This window comes from Lindgomyces ingoldianus (assembly GCF_010093535.1).
Source record: "Lindgomyces ingoldianus strain ATCC 200398 unplaced genomic scaffold BDR25scaffold_50, whole genome shotgun sequence".
Taxonomy (NCBI): Eukaryota; Fungi; Ascomycota; class Dothideomycetes; order Pleosporales; family Lindgomycetaceae; genus Lindgomyces; species Lindgomyces ingoldianus.
Window position 1 is genome coordinate 339,991 of NW_022985211.1, and position 11,350 is coordinate 351,340.

At 43.9% G+C, this 11,350-nt stretch overlaps 5 protein-coding genes across 5 annotated transcripts; 3 read left to right on the plus strand and 2 right to left on the minus strand.

Moving 5' to 3' along the window:
- Positions 1-190: 190 nt before the first annotated feature.
- On the plus strand, positions 191-1,811 carry BDR25DRAFT_382797 (cytochrome P450 monooxygenase-like protein; the record flags this gene model as incomplete). The annotated part of the gene is made up of 3 exons (XM_033697793.1): positions 191-277; positions 312-1,600; positions 1,658-1,811. 3 exons carry the CDS (start codon positions 191-193, stop codon positions 1,809-1,811), a joined length of 1,530 nt encoding a protein of 509 aa, XP_033540862.1.
- Positions 1,812-2,124: 313 nt separating this feature from the next.
- BDR25DRAFT_329407 (cytochrome P450 4F3 omega-hydroxylase) lies at positions 2,125-3,697 on the minus strand (the record flags this gene model as incomplete). Its single annotated transcript, XM_033692453.1, has 2 exons — positions 2,125-3,567; positions 3,626-3,697. 2 exons carry the CDS (start codon positions 3,695-3,697, stop codon positions 2,125-2,127), a joined length of 1,515 nt encoding a protein of 504 aa, XP_033540863.1.
- A 537-nt stretch (positions 3,698-4,234) lies between these two features.
- Positions 4,235-5,288, plus strand: BDR25DRAFT_337621 (amidohydrolase family protein; the record flags this gene model as incomplete). The annotated part of the gene is made up of 2 exons (XM_033693207.1): positions 4,235-4,342; positions 4,405-5,288. The coding sequence occupies exons 1-2, from the start codon at positions 4,288-4,290 to the stop codon at positions 5,286-5,288; spliced, it is 939 nt and encodes a 312-aa protein (XP_033540864.1). The 5' UTR covers positions 4,235-4,287.
- Positions 5,289-5,506: 218 nt separating this feature from the next.
- Positions 5,507-6,656, minus strand: BDR25DRAFT_243730 (NAD(P)-binding protein; the record flags this gene model as incomplete). Its single annotated transcript, XM_033685828.1, has 2 exons — positions 5,507-5,847; positions 5,924-6,656. Coding segments are annotated over 2 exons (1,074 nt in total), but the record flags the coding sequence as incomplete, so codon positions are not given.
- Positions 6,657-7,358: 702 nt separating this feature from the next.
- Positions 7,359-7,937, plus strand: BDR25DRAFT_243723 (Glyoxalase/Bleomycin resistance protein/Dihydroxybiphenyl dioxygenase; the record flags this gene model as incomplete). Its single annotated transcript, XM_033685827.1, has 1 exon — positions 7,359-7,937. One exon carries the CDS (start codon positions 7,359-7,361, stop codon positions 7,935-7,937), a length of 579 nt encoding a protein of 192 aa, XP_033540866.1.
- Between the last annotated feature and the right edge of the window lie 3,413 nt (positions 7,938-11,350).

An 11,350-nucleotide genomic window follows, 5' to 3' on the forward strand; every position in this document is an offset into this window, starting at 1 on the left:
ACCTCTGCCATTAAGCCTATCAATCCGGAATTCGAATAGAAACCCGTTGTCATTTCCCCGGCCTAGTCACTTTTAATTCAGGGGATCATGATCAGGTAAGCAAACTTGCCCCTACGAAACATTTGTGGTTATTCATGCTAAGGTGCTTCGCTAGTCCGACTTCGCAGTTAGAAGCCCTCCAGAATAGGCCATGGCTGTGGAGCACACGACATCCAATGTTTTGGATTGTTCTGGCAATACTAGTTCTATTCGTCAGTCTGAGCTCTCCCAATCCACAGTAAGTTATGCCGGGTTCCTAACATAGTTCGTAGACAATCTTCCTGCGGTTGGCGTACCTGGCCTTCCTACATCCTCTTTCTAAGTACCCAGGCCCCAAGCTATGGGCTATTTCGCGCATACCCTGGGCATATCACGTCATCAAAGGAGACGTGTGGCATTCGTTCGACAAGTTCCACGACCAGTACGGACCGGTGGTTCGAATTGCCCCCGATGAGCTAACCTACATTACGCCGGAAGCATGGAAGGATATTTACACAGCAAAACCAGACTTGAACAAGGACCCTTACAGTCTTACTCCGCCGTTGAACGGCGCTAATTCTCTCTTCACTGCACTCGGAGATGATCATAAACGCATCCGAGGCGCGTTCATCAACGCCTTCTCGGACAAGGCCCTGAGAGAGCAGTCTAGCATCATTGAGGAGTACGCCCAGCAGCTTATCCAGAGAATGAAGGCCGAGCTACACGGCAGCCCATCCCAGATCGTCGACATCCAGAGGATTATTGGGTACGCAGTCTTCGACATCATTTCCGACCTAACGTGGGGCGAGTCCCCAGGAACGTTACAGACCACGGGTGACCAGAACTGGGTCACGAGGTTTTTCCTCCACGCGCAATTTAGTACAGTCAGGAACTGTCTCAGCCGCTTTCCGCCACTAGATAGGATTCTGTACTATGTCTTCCTCCGCGTCACGTCGAAGCAGCGGATTGCCAACACCAAGCTGACCACGGAACGAATCAACCGTCGCCTGGCTGCAGGCCACTCCCGCTCTGACTTTATGACCCCGATCATCGGTAAGATCAGCGAGAAAGGTCACAAGGGTATCACCAAAAGCGAGGTGCTCACCAACGGCCTAGCCGTCATCATTGCAAACTCCCAGCTCACGACTATCGCTATCACCTCCGCGATGTACTTCCTTTTGCGCCACCCCAAACAGCTGAGACTTGCTGCTGAAGAGGTCGCCAATGTGGGCTTTCACGACGAGTCAGACATCAAGGTTGCCACAACACAACCGCTTCCTTACCTGAATGCTGTTATCAGCGAGACCTTAAGATTGCACCACCCAACGCCCGGAAACCTGCCAAGGGTCGCTCCAAAGGGTGGTATGATGATTGCTGGCCGTTTTGTGCCCGGCGGTTCAGTGATTGGCGTCAGCCTTTACAACATTCATACTCGATCGGAGAATTTCAAGGCCCCTCTTGAGTTTCACCCGGAGCGATTCTTGGAGAAGGCAGATGCGAGATATGACCCGGCATTTCAAGATGACCGTCTCGATGCGTTTCAGCCTTTCTCAATGGGGCAAAGGAATTGCATTGGTTCCAAGTAAGGAGACCCTTCATGTATCATCCATCCCATAGGAACTCCCTAACACTGGAATAGAATCTTTCTGGCGGAAGCGCGGGTTTTCCTGGCGCGACTGATCTGGGCTTTTGATATGGAGTTAGCTGAACAGGACGCGTCATCTTGGCTAGACCAAAAAGCGTGGTTAGTTTATGAGCCGAAGCCTTTGAAGGTGAGGCTACAGGAGAGATAATTTATCACAGAATTTAGCTAAAATTCTTGTTTCACTGTGACTTTGTGCAAAAGTATTGCTGCCTTGATATTAACTTGACCCAGATGGAGGTATTTCCACCTTTTCCCCTCCATCCCATATCTAATTTCCAAGCTTTGTCGCCACCGTGAATTTATGTCCTGATTGGTTGGCCACACGATCTCCCATAGGATCTCCGCTCACCAGGGCATGGAGCTGGGAATCAAAATTGTCAAAACAGCTTTCACTATCACGTATTAACTCGTAGAAAATCTATGTCTGTAATATTGCGTTTATTGGCAAATTTTCTGACCATCTACGACGGCCGCCGCCTCAATCGAACCATTAGAGGTGGCTTCTCCCACATGATATAAACCTTTTGTTTCTCAATCTCAAACGCATCATCCATCAACTCCAAATCAAACCTCCACAATAACCGCGCCAAAATGAGCTTTGTCTCCGCATAAGCCAGACTCATGCCGATGCAATTCCGAGGGCCGACAGAGAACGGCTGGCAGGCATCGAGGTGGTCATTCTTCGTCCATTCTGGCCGCTCCTCTGACTTGAGCCACCGCTCTGGAGTGAACCGGTGTGGCTGGGCAAAATTATGGGCATTCTCATTAGCTGCGAGTGCGTAGACACTGATAATCGTTCCCCCGGGGATAAAGTGGCCGCATATCGCGGCACCTTCGGGGGGAACCTCGCGGCGTAGGTCCCCCGAGAGGGGAGGATACATGCGCAGCGCTTCATCCACAACAGCCCTGATATAGGGTAGATTGGCTAGACGGGCCATGGTGATTTCTGACTCGGAGTTGAACTCCGCTTGGAGTTCCTTGCGCAGGCTCGCCACTGTCTCAGGATTCTTCAGCAGCAGGTAGATGCAGCCTGCGATGGTGGTGGAGATTGTGTCGCTGCCCGCTGGGATAATAAGAGCAGCGTTAACCTCCATCTCCTGAATGGACATAGAGCCCTCTTTGTGTTCGTTCTGGCGGGATATGAACGTCCAGAAATCGGCCCGCTTCTCGTCCTCGGGCATGGCGAGGCGTTGTTGGACCTTTTCGTAGCTCCTTCGTAGATGTTCCTGGCCTTTCATGAGATGCCGTATCGGACCGAAGACGAATACAAGAGGGAAGAAGATCCCAAACATCCTGGCTGTGAGGACGTAGTGCGTCGATTTGAAGAAGTTCATAAGTAGCGTCACCCAGGGATGATACCCTTGGTCTTCCAGGCAGTTGAAGGAACTGCTAAATGCCAGGGTGCCGATAATGTCAAATGCAAGGAATTCCATCCATTTGACCATGTTGATAGGATTTCCTTCATCGCATCGTTGCTCCATCCTCTTGAGAAAGAGGTCAATGTGGTCCTGGAAATAATGCTCCTGCTCCCGCAACGCCTTGTCTGAAAAGGCGCGGTTCAGCGCGGCCCTCTGCCGGGCGTGATCCACGCCGTTGGCCGTGAGCAAGTCCGGGACCCCGGGACGCAGCTGTCTGTATCCGGATTTTTTGAACTTCTTCACACCCGGGTAACCGTATATCTCTTTCCAGGAGGTCGGTGCGGCGAAGGAGACCATTTCGGGGCTGACCCTGACCACCGGTCCATACTTGCTATGAAGGTCGCGAACGGCATGAGACTCTCTACCTCGCAGACTCGTGATGGCGCAAGGGAGGTAAGAGAACTTGCGGGAAAGGGGGCCTGGGACTTTCGCGAGTGGGCTCACCGTCGTCGCATAGACAGCGTATAGAATATAATACGCACAATACTAGGAGTGTTAGTTCACGACACCTACAACATTCGTTAACCGGGAAGATTGCACCCACAGAAATTGCCAAAACCCCAAACACGTGGAGAGGGGAAAAATCTCCAATCTTGGTCCACGAAATGACCTGCATGATTTGATGCCTCGATATTAGAACGTTGGGCGCACGTTTGCGGTTCGGGGCAGGAAAAGGCCTATGTCCACTGTTACACTGTGCCTAAGTCTTCCTTTTTAGCAGCTTTGTTCGTCCTACCTCTAGGCTACCCACGAGAGCGTTTCTTCCAATCTCTCCTGGGCCATGATTGTCCGTCAAAAGAGGAAGAGGTTGTTGGTTAACACGCCGATAACCCACCGAAAGACATAGCAAGCATTGACCCACCTAAAATATTAGTCAGTGGCATTGCTCAGTCCATAAACCCCCGAATTCACATACAGTCCTCCCTGGGGCTTTTTGAAGTTTAGTTTGGCAATGGCCTGACAATCACGGGAGGTCGGACGCATCAGCTGAATTCGTTCGCAAACGAGAGCATCTCGTCACACTACCAGACCTCTTATGGTACGGAACCATAATTCTTACCCGGCACGATATGAATGTTGAGAAACCGGTACCTATTATTTATGAGCTTGACATGCCGGGTTTGAATATCACAAACGGTCGAAGCAGATCGAAACCAGACGAGACAACTTGACAGCCCATCACCAATTGACTTTCCCAACACCAAGATGCCGGGCACTATTGATACTCACCACCATCTTATTCCTCCCCGCTTCAATGAATGTAGGTCAACAGACCCATTGGATTTGGTTGATAATATCTTGTACTGAAAACATATCCATCAGTGTGGTTCGCGAACATTGAGAAAGCCCGAGGTCTCCATCTCCCCTCCTGGTCGAAAGAAGGAACTCTTCAGGTGATAGACCAAGTCGGCCTAGGCACTGCCATTCTATCTCTCGGCCACCCCATCCACCCCTACGTTGATGACCCCGCCCAAGTGGCCCCCATCTGTAGAGAGATCAACGAATACACAGCCAAGTTCCGTGATGAGCACCCTAGCAAGATAGGGTTCTTCGCGACGCTACCGCCGCTAGACGAGCCGGAGGCGTGCATCGGAGAGATTCAATATGGGCTGGACCAGCTCAAGGCGGACGGCGTCGTCATCTTCAGCAGCTACACGGGTCGCTACCTCGGCCATAAGGACTTCCGCGCCGTGTGGGAGGAGCTGAACCGCCGCGAGGCCGTGGTTCTCATCCATCCAGGCTTTGAGGGCATGGCTCCTATTGAGGAGCCACGTCTTTTGGCTGCGCCCATCATCGACTGGACGCACGAAACAACCCGGACCGCCGTTCATCTGATCACCACCAACATTATGCGAGATTTTTCCAACTGCAAGGTCATTCTCTCCCATGCCGGCGGAACTCTCCCGTATATTGTCAACCGGGCCGCCAACCTCTGCTGCCGCCTTCGCATCGTTGATAAGACGGAGGAGGAATTCATTGAGGAAGCTCGTGGGTTTTACATTGACGTAGCGTTCAGCGGTCACGAACCCCAGCTGCGACTGTTGAAGGAGTTTGTGAAACCCGGCCATGTCCTGTTTGGCAGTGATTATCCATGGGAACACGGGGAGATCATCAGTGAGCAGCTGGCCGCCACTGACAAGGTGTTTGCGGAGGAGACGCGCCAGGCTGGTCTGAAGCTTTTCCCCCGACTTGTTCAATATCAGTAGACTTGATGGGAATTGCGATCATTCAAGTTTTATCCTACTCATCCCAGTCACAGATTGCCTCAATTGATATGTTGCCAATACTGTCTTTTCGTGCTCGTATCTACTTTCAAAGCTAACAAGGGGGACATTCACAAGAACTCGTGATTTCCACATTACTCTAAGGTTTAGCCTCTCATACCATCTCAGGGGTTCTAAGGCCTCCTAGCTTCACGTTCGCTTCAATGATCAAGGGGCCGCCGCTTGTAATGCCCATTCCTTTTTTCTAGGCACATTTCCAACGTTTCCCGAATGGTCCTCTCCAAGCCCTTGTAACCAGGCTGTCCCCACCACCTGTTCAAAAGTTTAGCGCCAAGGGCGTTGTCAATGGTGCTGATATCCAACAGCTCGTTCGGGTCGGGGGCAGGGAGCTGCGCATCGGGCAACGCCTTTTGCAAAGTCTCAATGACGAGTCTCCAGTTGAAAGGAGAATCGCAAACAAAAATCCTCTCGCTAGCCACCGTGGCGTCAATGGCAGCTGCAACGTGAATTCGAGCATCATCGATGGTATCCGCCATGTACACTTCGCCAGGGACACCGTTAGCCGCGTTTCTTGGTGGAGGACAACAGCGGAGCAAATTCGATTGAAGATGGCTTACCGGAAGGGATGGGTGGAACATTTCCATCCAAGACGCTCATCACTTGGCCTCCGCTGATGCCCATGGAGCCCATGACCTTGCCCCAGTTCATGGCCGGGTTGATCACGTTGACCCTGAAGGGAGGCTTCCTCTGCTCTATGAAGTCCCACGCGGCCCGCTCGGCTTCTATCTTAGATACGACGTAGACCAAGTAACCCCATTCAAAGCCCATCTCCGCGCGCTTCTCCGGCGGCGTGTTCTTCACTACGTCTACAGCGGCTTGGTTCCAGGTGTTGCGGCCAATGTGAAACTTGACGCCCGGCCGAGGACCCGACGCCGCACCGCTGGTCGAGGTCAAAACCACACTCTTCACGCTTGGAGTCTCGAGAGCGGCCTCGAGGATGTTTGTGGTTCCTTTGATGGTTGGACTAATCACCTCGTCGATGATGCCGGAAAAGGACACAATGGATGCACAATGGATGGCGGCGGAGACGCCCTTAATGACCTCATCGAATGCCCCCTCGGCCGCCATATCTTGGACAACGGCAAACTCGAAATTTGGCGAGTTGAGAAGCTTTGCAGTTTCTTCCCCTTTCTGCTTTGACCTCACAGTCCCACGCACGCGAAATCCTGCCTTCAGAGCCTCATCCGCGACATGGATGGCAATCATGCCTGAGACTCCAGTCACGAGAATGATGGATCCGAGGGGAACCTCGAGGTCGTTGTTCGGCCGGAGTATCGACATTGTTTTGATTTCTTTTTGCGTCTAGGGATTGGTAACGGATGGTAGCTTTAAACATTAGATACCTTTCATGCCCTTTCAGACCTAGCTGCTCGTATTTCTTCCCTCGGCAGAACTCACCTACAAGTCGTTGCGATGTCAAGTATCTAACTTTTTTGATCCGCCGACTAGGGGCATCACTCTAACGCGAGCAACCCCTGTTTGGTAGGCTGCATTTAGAAGAGAAAGGACGAAGTCAGATTCTACGAGACTGTCATCAAACCTAAAAACATGTAAATTTATTCTGTCAAAAGCTCCACTTAATAGTGACCTGGCTCTGACTTCTTTAACCCCTCCCTTTTCTCTTAATTTCTCATTTATTTTTTAAAATGAGGACACGGAAATGAAATACACAAGTTAATCATCTCTTAACGGGTGGTTCATGTCTCGTGGGGCGTGATTTCTGAGACCTATTTTGTCAAAGATACTTTCACAAGTTCCCATTATAGGCAAGCGTGTTCTGCAAACGCGCGTAGACTTCCGCCGAGTAAAATAACCCGCCGAAACCCCGAGTTAAACATGCCGAGGACGTGGCCCTCGACTGGTCGGTGATTTACATAGTATGCGCCGATAGCCAATAGACGCAGCCCTAAGAACATGTCATTAGCTTTTACGATCTCTTCAAATTGGGAACAACACCAATCATCAAGTGCTGTGCTCATTCCGAAAGTGAAAATGTCGTCGGCAAGTGTCCCTAGTTATGGAAAAAGAGAAAACATCGAACTAACTGAACGGCGCGCAAAGCAATCCAACCAGGACGCATGCGTCTGTGTATTCAACCACGTCGGCATCTCCGTGCCTGACTGCGAGGCAGCTGTCGCGTGGTACAGCTCGGTATTTGGCCTCCGACTGCTGAAGCCGGTGCTGCACTTGAAACGAGAGCAATTCCCCGGCGCCCCGATCTTCAAGTTATTCGACGACGCTCTGCAGGAGTTCAAGCTCGCATGGCTTGGGACGGGTCACTCGGTTGGACTGGAGATATTCGAGTTCATCGACCCTTGCCACAGGACACCCGAGGGGCCGGCTTTTGATTACTCGCGGGGAGGTGTCTTCCACATCGCTATGACTGTTACGGACCCGGAGAAGCTCTGCCGAGAGGTCGTTAAGGCCGGCGGGAGTAGGATGGGCGAGCTGATACCTATGCCGATGGGGAATGCAGTGGCTTATTGTCAGGACCCTTGGGGCAATGCGATCGAGCTTTTGACGACGAGTTTTGCTAATATGGTGGCTAACGGCGCGCCAAAAGATGACTGATAGGCACGCACCCGACATAAGTTGGTTACATGACTCTGAATGTAAACACTATGTTATGTAGATATAACTTTTTATTATAGCTACTATCAACTATTATATTATCTTTAGCAATTAACGTATTCTACTACTAAGCCGGCTAACTTGAAACCTATATAACATCCTACTTACTAAGAAGCTTTATCTTTGTAACTACTTAATAAAATTAGTTAAACGTTTTGTTATAACATACTTCACAGGCAAGTTGCTTACACACCTTAGTTGCTTACTTTTACTAAGACTTTACTACACTACTTTTTTTACACTAATATATTTCTAATAACACTACTTAGATGTGTTAAAGAAATATTAAATATAGGTTACACTTTAAGCTTTTAACTAAAATATAACGCTTTTTAAGTAACACACTATAGCTATTTATAAAGTCTTTTAAAAAAATAATAAGTAACTAATATACTAAATAACTTTTTTAAGCTAATTATACTGCTAACTTATAAAAGCTAGATAATAATAAAAAGTAAGTAATTATTCAGCATATACTTAAGCTAAATGTATAAAAATTTCCCTCCTAGCTAGTAGCTGTAGCTAATATAGCTAATTTTTTACATACTAAGTGTAATATAGGCTATATTAGTATAAACTAGCTTAATATATTTATTAAGTGTTACTTAAAGCTTAAAGAAAAGTTTAAGTGTAAGTATAACTATAAAAAAGCTTTTTATAAAAATTTTATAGTAATTTAAAGCTAGTTTAACTTTATAAAAAATATTAAAGCTAAGTATAGTGTTTAAAATAATAACATATATAACTTTAATAAAATAAGGTTTATAATAGGCTAAATATCTACTAAAGCAGTTATTATAAGTTTAAAGAGATAAAAATAGCTAAAAGCAGTCTAGCTAGGTAACTAGAAGTAAATAATAGCTACCTAAAGCATTAATACTAAAAAGTAAGCTATTTTACTTTTTATTATTTTTTAAAGTTATAGTTATTTTTTAAACTAGTATAAAAAAAATCTACTTTAAAATTAAGTTATTATAGTTTTTAAGCATAGCTAAACTACTAATTAGCTTAGTTTAGACTAGTTAAAGCACTTTAATGTGCATATAAAAAAGTGTACAGTAGGTGCTAGGAAGTGATCATCCTCCGCACCGTGCGCAAGCGAATACGATCTGCCCACGCAGTTTTCTATAAGGATTTTAGGGATAGATTGCAATTAAAAATTAAAGCTTTTAATTTATATAATAGAATTAATAACAGAGAATCTTTTAGAGTAGTAATTATTTACTAGCAGGTAGAGCCTCCCTGGGCAGCCCTAACGTCAGCGACGCGCTAGGGCATAGATAATATACACTTCTGCTAATCTTCTAGCTTTAACCTATTCTACTTCTCCTTTAGAATAGACTTTATCTTTTTAATATTGCTTATTTAGTGTCTTTTTTTTAAAATCTAAATCTTTATAATGCGCTAAAGGTTCTTAATAGGATTTAAATTAAAACTTTATACTAGCTACACTATATAATTTATGTAAAGCTTTTCTTAGAAACCTGTAGTTATCTTTAACCTGTAGTATAAAGCCTTATTCTTTTACTATAACATAATACTATGTTTCTTAAAGACTTTAGCATAAAATAGCTGCGTGTAAGTAGCTAAGACTTTATTATAGTATCTTTTTAAGTTTATTTGCTTACCTTAAAGCAGTATAACTAGCTCTAACTTAAAATCCTAAGATATAGCTGCCTATACTCTAACAGAGCTTCTCCTGCTCTTAAAAGTAGGCTTTAGGTATTAAGATTTATACACACACAATGCTCTTTTCTTCTACTTGCAGTATTAGGTAGTAGAGACAAGTTCTACTTTAAAAGTTAATTTATTAGAGAAGTAAACACATTTAAAGTTGTTATTATCTTAGGTTTTTATATAAGCACCCTAGCAATAATAATTAAGCTTATAAGAGGGCTTAAGGTAAGGCTTAGCGCGTAGTTTAAATGCGTAGTACTTATTTTTTTTGCAGGTATTGCTTTACTATATTAACGTAGATTGCAGCAGATTGCAGTTGTTGTTTTTCTAGAAGTAGTAAGTACTTTGTACATTTTAAAGAGAAACTGCTCTAGGTGTTGTACTAATTATTACTCTACGCGCTTATTAAGCTTTAGGGGTCTTTTTATGCAACAGGCCTTTTTTTAGGGCTTATTCTTATATTTTTATAACTGCTTAAGTATTAACTTAATTAATAAAATTAAAATAGAAAAAGTCTTTTATATCTTTAAAAGGCTAAAACTAATACAAGAGAGCGCCTAGATGCTAGTAAGGGTAGGCTTATTATATTCACAGTAAGCAGTTTTAGGTTAGGAAGGCATGGTGGTAGTGTGGAGAAGGAGGAGAACGAGTGGTGCGGAAAATTTTGAGGTGTGTGGGTTGACCCGATATAGTAAGTTAAGCGAGAGGATGATGACTTCTTAGCACCTATTGTACTATTAGTAGCTACTATTTACTAGTTATTAACAGCTATAAAAGCTATAACTTACTTTATTTTTAGTAATACTATAAAGATAATAAAATTATTATTATTTATATACTTTTTTACTTATTATACTTTTTATAGCTACTTAATATAGGTTATGTTACTCTTTTAAAAAAAAGTATATAGGCGCTAAGCTAAAAAGCTTATATATAACTAAATTACTTATATTATAAAAATAAAATTTTTACTATCCTTTAAAGTAGCTTATAATGCTATAATTACTTCTAGTAATATTTAAAAAAAGTTTTAAAGTGCTAGATTAGTTTCTTTTAACTTATATTAAGTTATAACGTACTTTACAGGCAAGTTACTTACACACCTAACTTGCTTACTTTTACTAAGACTCTACTAAACTACTTTTCTTACACTAATATATTCTCTACAACACTACTTAGACACACTAAAAAAATGTTAAATACAGCTTATACTTTAAGCTTTTAAATAAGACATAAAACTTTTAAAAAAACATGCTACAGCTATATATAAAGTTCTATAAAAGATAATAAATAACTATAGCACTAAATAATATTTATAAGCTAATTTTATAGCTAAATTATAAAGGCTAAGTAATAAAAAAAAGTAAGTAATTATTAAGACTATACTTAAGCTATATGCGTAAGGAATTTCCCTTTAAATAGCATTTATAGGTAATATAGCTAATTTTTTACACGCTAACTATAATTTAGGCTATATTTACATAAACTAGCTTAGTATGTTTATAAAGTGTTATTTAAAGCTTAAAGTAAAGTTTTAAGTGTAAGTATAGTTAAAAAATATTTAGCTAATTATAAAGCCTATTTTATTAAAGTTATATGTGTTATTATTTTAAATGCTATACTTAGCTTTAATATTCTTTCTAAGGCTAAACCTACTTTAAATTACTTTAAAACTC